Source organism: Cicer arietinum, chromosome 5, assembly GCF_000331145.2.
Source record: "Cicer arietinum cultivar CDC Frontier isolate Library 1 chromosome 5, Cicar.CDCFrontier_v2.0, whole genome shotgun sequence".
Taxonomy (NCBI): domain Eukaryota; kingdom Viridiplantae; phylum Streptophyta; class Magnoliopsida; order Fabales; family Fabaceae; genus Cicer; species Cicer arietinum.
In genome coordinates, this window is record NC_021164.2 from 78,507,428 (window position 1) to 78,515,454 (window position 8,027).

Sequence of the window (8,027 nt, forward strand, 5' to 3'; positions counted from 1 at the left end):
TTTTAGTAAAAAAAAACTATTATTTCTTTGGTATGTAATGTTAATGTATCAACTACTTATTATTATTAGAAAAGACAACCATCAGACTTTTTCTCCGAGAATCAAATTAATAAGGTGGAGAAAGAAGAAAATGTTCCTTGTTAGGTTGGTGCTAGAAGTACTCAATAAAATAAAATAAAAAAGCTCTTAATTCATAATTAAGAATATTGAAAAACACAAAACTACATTATGTGAAGTGTCATTCAAAATATATTTTTGTATTACATTATGTATTACTTTATCATTACACTATTTTCTACTTCTTCCAATATTATCTTTATTTATTAAAATTGTTGACTATTTTCTACTTTTTCCAATATTATCTTTATTTATTAAAAGTGTTGACTATTTTCTACTTTTTCCAATATTATCTTTATTTATTAAAATTGTTGCAAGTGTAGAACAATTGACCATAAATGAGAATTCAAGGATATAATCATAAACACATTTTTTGAATTGAAAATTAATAGAAATTGATTAGACACAAATGATTAATATATTAAGTTAAAGATGAACTTTTTAATAAAACCAGAGTTTTATTACTAATTGAAACAATTATTGGTTAAATTTACAAGAACTAAATAGAACTAATCGTTAAAGACAACTGAAATGAACTTGGGGAAATAAAAAAAGAAAACATTGTCATGTAGCTATTCTTGTGACATTTTTGTACTCCTTCAATCCCATCATTAGTGTCATTTTAGACAATGTCCATTTCTTTTAAGAAAAAGGATTTTTTATTTAGATTAAAATAATATGTAACAACTAAAATACTCATTGATTAGAGTAGTTAAAATAGTTAGTGTTTAATGAAGAAAAAAAAATTAACAAATGTTGTCTTGAAATTCAAAATTGGAAATAACTTACGACTGAGAAGAAACATTTCAAATGTATCAACACTTCTAATAAGATCGAAGAAGGGTTCAAGTTTCACACTATTTCTTCTGTATTAAATTATTAAATAATGTAATAATGTATAGTCCAGTACACCGTTAAATCTATAGCTATTCTAATTATCAAAAGACATCTCTTACTAAATCTGTTTTCGTACGATAAATGTTAAGACATAAAGAGGGAACTCAAGATGAAAAACTGAAGAGAGACTATTGAGACGTGAATTAGCAGCAGACTAATCAGCAGTCTCAGTGCAAAAGTGATGGTGGCCATATTAAAGGGAACCAACCACGATAGTAAGCCAACTCACCATGATATTAAAGATGCTACAAACAGTACTTAGGAACTCAATGCGCGTCTAATATTATTTATCTCCACCGCCAAAACAAACATGTACCAAGTTTGCACCCATTTACCATCCATGTTGAAATGGATTTGGCATAACTCGTATTCTATGAAGTATGGACTCCTACATTAACACCACTAATGTTAAAAACATAGGACGCCAACATTGGTATGTATTTGTTATTTATTATATAAAATAAATATGAGCATCATTTATAAAACATGTAAATTTAGAATCAAAATTTATATATTCATCGAAATTAAACATTTTGTTTCATTACAAAAAGGTATTCTACAATATTTTTTACCAATATTCATTCATCTTTAACTGATCTCATAAATTTGAGGTCTTTCACCCTCTAAATCTAATAGATCATCATCATCATTGAAAAAAACACCCTCTAACTCAAGTTTATCTAAAGACAAATTGGCGACTTCTAAGAACTCTGCAATCATCAAGTGATCTAAAATCATCTCTTGCAACATTCGACAATTTAATTTTTAATTTTCTTTTGATGATTTTGTGGAGGACTTTTTTTAAAGAAATCGAAGGTTGTTCTGAATAGCCAACAGAACAAAATTGCATGCTTGCCTCATTTTAGAAAGCAGAAACAACCTAAAGAAGGGATAAACCGATTAAGATCTCCCATGATTTAAACAGCCATCTTCATCTCAATCTTCTGGTGAGGATTATAGCCTATGAGCTTGAAATCAGTCGCCACAAAAGAATCTATATCTTTCTTCTTTGGATTTATCTTCAAAGTCTGCATTGCAGTTGGTTTAGTCAGCAAGTAAGAGAGTCATCAAACACAAATCTAAAGTAGCGCTAAATGGTAAACAAAACTTGTGCCTAACTACTTTATATCAAATAATTTTCTTAAACATTACACATACTGGGAAAGGTTTTGGCAGGTTATGAAGCTGCTCCTGCAGAGGCTTCACATGAGTTTGGTAAACATGTGCATCCCCAATAGCATGGACAAAATCCCCTGGAACAAGTTCTGACAAGAAAAAGACATAATATAAGAATTGATGGTTTCAATTCAAATTACTTCTTGATGTTTTTACTGATATTATCAACACAATAAACTTTTGAATCCCAAGTCCACCAGCACCCAACCATCAATTCAACAACAAAAACATTGTTAGGTTCCTTGATAGAACTCAACAGCGAAATGGCATTATTCGTCCCTGAGTTTTATTAATTGAAAGAAAATGATACACAAGAGCGGATACGCTCCTACAATGGTATAAACCACTCAGTTTCTAATTTTGCCAAAGCTCATTTCTAAAGGGGTGGAAGCCTCTATTAAAGACTTCCAATACATTAGGATAGGGATTAGGTCCAGGGCAACTAACTAATAACCGAAACACCAAAGCAGTTACACCTATACAACTACTAACAACCTAGGAACACAACTACTAACAAACTCATAATTATTCCTATTTTTATATCCGAACAAACATAATTATCCCTGTTTATACATCCTAACAAACATCATCAAGCTTTTTCCACAAGGTGGATCAATTGATCTCATCAAAACCTGTCAAGTGTCAAATCCAAAGACCATTTGCCCCTAAATGATTCTCTTAATGGTTTGGCATGGAGTTTTCTTTGATCTACCTCTAGCTATTTAGCTATCCTCCATCTGTTCTATGAGTCTTCTCCAAACATACCCAAACCACCTAAACAAGACTATCAATTTTTCTACAATGGGGGAAGTCCAATTTTCTCATTAATTATTGTACTTCATAACTTCCTCTTAAAACATGAGTTGGACCTACCTCAATTCTACAAAATCTGCTTGTAAGGTGAGGGATATCTCTCACTTATTAACATATTTTCATGTCATATCACATCCAGTGTGAGACTCTCAACACTCCCAAGACCGGACATATCTCGAATAGGCTCTGATAACATCTTAAAATTTGAGTTGGATCTAACTCAACCTTAGAAAAAAGCATGTAAGGTGAAGAATGTCTCTCACTTTTAAACACATTTTCATACAATATTATGTCTTAAGTGGAACTCTCAACCCCCTCCACATGTTGGACATTAGGAGCAAGACTAAGTGGTTTGATAGCGTGTAACCCAATGGATCTTAGATGGGCACTAAAACATCTTAAAATTTGAGTTTGACCAAACTCAACTCTACAAAACTAATTTGTAAAGTGAGGAATGACTGCCACTTATAAATACATTTTCAGGTCATATTACATCCAATGTGAAACACTTACCTTGTCTTGTACAACTACCTTGTGTTGAAATAATAGAAGAATAGGGGCAGCAAGAAACAAACTCTAGACCATTTGGTCTATAGATGAGACACCATATCGCAAATTAACTATCCCAGCAGCTTAAGTTGTGACTTGTGAGGTGCGAATGCATGAATGGTTTTTGCATTACATCTATAATAGGTTTAACAAACCAAATGAGCCAAACATCCTAAGGTAAAAATCTCAATTTAAAAAAAGAAGTACTAAATCAAGATTGGGCTGAGCTGAGCACATGAACAGTTTTAGTTTTGCCCCATGCCCCTACACAGGAAATGAGTAGAAGTATAATTTAAATCTATGAAAAAACAACTAGCGAGCTCAAAGACATTTATAACCGACTAAAATAACATACATCATCTCTTACTACTTACACCCACAAAATCTCAAGATTTAAGATGATGAATACATACTATAACATATTTTACTCGACAGCAGATGATTAGTTAAATTTGCATACCACAAATATGAGCAATCATGCATGTCAGGAGGGCATAAGATGCAATATTAAATGGCACACCCAGGCCCATGTCAGCAGATCGCTGATACATTTGACATGATAACTCCCCATTTGCTACATAGAACTGCAAAAGTTAAAATTGAAATTATAAATTAAAAACTATGGATAGACTAGAGAAGTAAGGGAGAGAGAGAGAGAGAGAGTTTACAAATAAACCCAAATAAAGTTGTAGACCTGTGCAAACATGTGACAGGGTGGAAGAGCCATCAATTTAAGATCTGCTGGATTCCATGCAGAGAGAATGATCCGTCTATCATCAGGATTATGTTTTATCTTGTGGATAACATCTAAAAGTTGATCAAGTCCTTGGTTGGCATAGTCATTATGCATGTTAGTATACCTATAAAATGAAAGATGGCAAATAAATAGCACACTACCACATAAATAGTCTATTGACCTATTGAGAAAAAGGTATAAATCCACATACCTAGCACCAAAGTGCCTCCATTGAAACCCGTAAACAGGTCCTAAGTCACCCTCTTCCCTCTCTGACAAACCAATGCTGTAATAAAATGTAAAGCCAATCAATAAATAATAGAAGATAAATGTACAATTTGTATTTTAAAGTTACAACTATTAATAATCATGCTCGCCTATCAAGGAATTCCCTGGATGCATTATCATCCCATATATGAATGCCTTTTTCCTGTAACACCTGTCAATATAAGTATATGTTAGATAACATGCTTTCAGAACTAAGTTGGTAATAGTTCATATCCAAAATACCAACACATAGTTCTTTCAGAACAAAGAATAAAACATGTAATGCGAACTGTGTTAACATCATATTGTCCCATTGTGCTCAATAATCTATAGCATCGAAAATAGATTAATATTTCAGTCAACAAGAATAAGTCATCCACATGAACTTCCTTAACGACCATCAGGATCTAATGTTGCAATCTGGCTCAACTCATGTAGAAAGGCAGAGAGCCAGCGTAGGAAATTAGGAATCCTTCAAAATGGAAACAGATATGAGCCAGCAGTTTACAAGTTCAGAGCTACTTAGTTCTGTGTAGATTAACAAGAATCCAGTAATATTATACATTTCTGATCAATAATTTAAATTCACAAGTGGCAAAGAAATTTTAAAAATAATAACGGGAAATTGAGTTGGCTTGGAAGATCCTAAGCTTTCAATAGGTCTGCCTCCAGTAAAACCTAAGCTCAAAAAATTTTAAAGTACCCCAGCCCCAAGTTCCACAATATTTGGCTCATGTCAGCTGGTTATTGACCTAACTGAAAAATGGTTAGGATTTATGTGTGTGGATAAGATTGGCAAAAGATATAATTACCTTGGCATTTGTTGAGCCACTGATAAACCAAAGAAGCTCTTCAACAACCCCTCGCCAAAATACTCTCTAGCAATCAAATGCAGAGATCACTTCAATTTCTTTATCAAAATATACAAATAGATATTCCTCTTCCCCGATAAAGACCGAAATTAGTAAACAAAAAAAAAATGAGTAAATAATAGCAAGTTATTTTGCACAGTAGATTTAACATATCTTAAACCATAACCTCTGCTACATACCTTAGTGGTAAGAAGAGGAAAGCTTGTGCGCAGATTGAACCTCATCTGTGGAATTATTACAGATGGCATAAGCATATAAATTACACCAACCCACAATACATCAACTGAAATTTTACCTGGCAACCAAATGTTGACAAGGTCCCTGTCCCAGTCCTATCACCCTTGGTGGTACCTTGAGATATGATGTCCTGAACCAGCCTAAGATACATGTACTCCTCATGTCTCTCGAAAATCATTTTCGGAAGAAAAGAAAAGTTATGAACCTCAAATTTTTTAGAATCTGAGTTGTTATCAAAAAGTGAATCAGTATTCTGACTCAGGGGCTCTGCTGCAGAACTTCTCACACGCACATAAGTGGTAAAAGAATATCGGATGTTGTTTTCCACTTTAGGAAAGGATGAGTACCATGGCCGAAATATAGTGGAATCAATCGGAGGCATAAAAGTGTCACACTCAATGTTTGCATGAATTTCTGTTATGTGGACGGCTTCACATTCAGGTGCATTGAGAGCCTCTCTATACATGAAAATAATCATCTATAAGTCTAAAGCAGAGAAAGGGCTTAACATGAAAAGGAAGGAAAAATAAAATAAATTATATACCTAAATATCTCACCACCACCTATCACATATATTTTCTCGATTGATGTACAATAAGGAGAAGCAGCTAAAAGTTCCAATGCAGAAGACATACTTCCACATTTAACAACATTTTCTGCTGCTGCAATATCAAAGCTACTTGAACGAGTCAAAACAACATTAAGACGACCAGAAAGAGGCCTGAACTGAAGAGGGATACTCTCCCATGTTTTTCTTCCCATAACAACGGCATTCTTCTTCTCAGGATTGGATGTTGTTGTAGTTATCTCCTTGAAAAACTTGAGATCAGTAGGTAATCTCCAAGGTAATTTTCCATCCTTACCAATGCCCATATCTTTGGTGGCAGCCACAACCACTTGGTAAGTCCTCTGGAGGTTAGGCAGTGGGTTGATGCTACCATTGCCGTTTCCATTGATGATTACAGAGGAATCACCGGCCATATTCAAACTAAGAAACCGCCAAAAACTTAAAGATTGGCTCCGATTAAAACAAGGACTGCACAACCAATTCTTTTGGAAGTGCAGTGGAATCTGAAATAGTAAATTAAAACTAATAATTACAAATTACACTCACTCGTATACAAAACATTTATGAGATTAAATAAATGTACATACTATTAGCAAGCAATGATTACAAAAAAACAATTAAAAAAAAAAACTAGGCTACACAATTTGCTAGCTTCAAACAGACGCGAGTGCACAAAATAAAATAAAATCAGCAGAGCAAATCAAACACACACATTGAATCACTCTTCTATCTGAAAGGAAAATGAATTATAATACAAAGCAATGAGTATGAATGAAGTAAGAAAAAACAAGAGGTGAGAGAAATAGAGAAAATAGAAATGAAATTAAAGAGCGAAAGAAAGAAGTAGGAGGTAACCGATATGAAAGCGAGGCGCGGAATTTTGAAATAGTTATGAGCAGAGATGATGAGGCGGCAAATACAGGACGATAGGGTTCGATTTGAAGGGTTTTGAAATTTTTAGTTTAACGGAGTGATCCAATTACTGTTCTCTGTCCAAAGAAACAATACAACTGGGAGTGAGCATCAACTGTACTGTTCACTCTTCTAAAAGAATTCACTCGGTATTCCCATCGAATAAAAATATCCAATATTCATCTAAAAATGTGGCATATATCCTTTTCATTAACTATTCCAATTGAGTGAATAATTGTTCTCGTGTTATTTTAATAAAAATAGTAACAGTTCAGTAAAATATAATAATATAATTTGTTTGTTTCAAATAATTTATTTATGTTTTAAAAAAATAAAATTTTAAGTGTAAATATGTTATTAGGTTAAATGAATTTTTCTAAAAAGAATATTATACTAATATATATTGGAAATTACTAAAAGAGATTCAACAATTGAATTTTGTTATAATTTTTATTTTGACGGTGACAAAGACCGAAATATATCACTTATAAAAAACGTAAATAACTAAAATGAATTAAAACACCAAAATAAATATTAAATAAAAAATAAGTTATCATATTTAAACTAAAATAATTTAAAGAGAAAATTGATCTATATATTTTTTAAATAAAAATAAATTATCAAAATTATATTTAAGTCAAAAAAATTTAAGAAGAAATTGATTTAAAAATGTATAAGGGGAATTTATTTTAATATATTTTAAATTGTAATAATATTCAATTAATGATTTTAATATCATAGTTATATATACTTGCTTTATGCGTCGTTCACATATTGTAAGACGTAAGTATTTTGAACAATTTTATTTTTTTACATCAAATATATTATTGTTTTATATTATTAACATGAATATTGTGAGTATTTGTATATTTATTTTTTTTGG

The 8,027-nt window shown here is 32.1% G+C and overlaps 1 protein-coding gene across 1 annotated transcript; it reads right to left on the minus strand.

Moving 5' to 3' along the window:
- Positions 1 to 1,507: 1,507 nt before the first annotated feature.
- LOC101489312 (bifunctional dihydrofolate reductase-thymidylate synthase) lies at positions 1,508 to 7,308 on the minus strand. Its single transcript, XM_004500738.4, has 11 exons — positions 7,088 to 7,308; positions 6,209 to 6,735; positions 5,723 to 6,122; positions 5,607 to 5,651; positions 5,368 to 5,433; positions 4,666 to 4,727; positions 4,500 to 4,574; positions 4,247 to 4,412; positions 4,013 to 4,136; positions 2,173 to 2,279; positions 1,508 to 2,042 (listed from the first exon to the last, which is right to left on the minus strand). Exons 2-11 carry the CDS (start codon positions 6,643 to 6,645, stop codon positions 1,932 to 1,934), a joined length of 1,593 nt encoding a protein of 530 aa, XP_004500795.1. The 5' UTR covers positions 6,646 to 6,735; positions 7,088 to 7,308; the 3' UTR covers positions 1,508 to 1,931.
- Positions 7,309 to 8,027: the final 719 nt, after the last annotated feature.

Excerpts from the sequence above, each read along its gene's own strand:
- LOC101489312 (XM_004500738.4), bottom strand. The coding sequence starts at position 6,645 with ATGGCCGGTGATTCCTCTGTAATCATCAATGGAAACGGCAATGGTAGC. Across the intron at positions 5,434-5,606 it reads TTCCTCTTCTTACCACTAAG|AGAGTATTTTGGCGAGGGGT; the intron begins GTATGTAGCAGA and ends TTTGATTGCTAG. Across the intron at positions 4,137-4,246 it reads CCTGTCACATGTTTGCACAG|TTCTATGTAGCAAATGGGGA; the intron begins GTCTACAACTTT and ends TAACTTTTGCAG.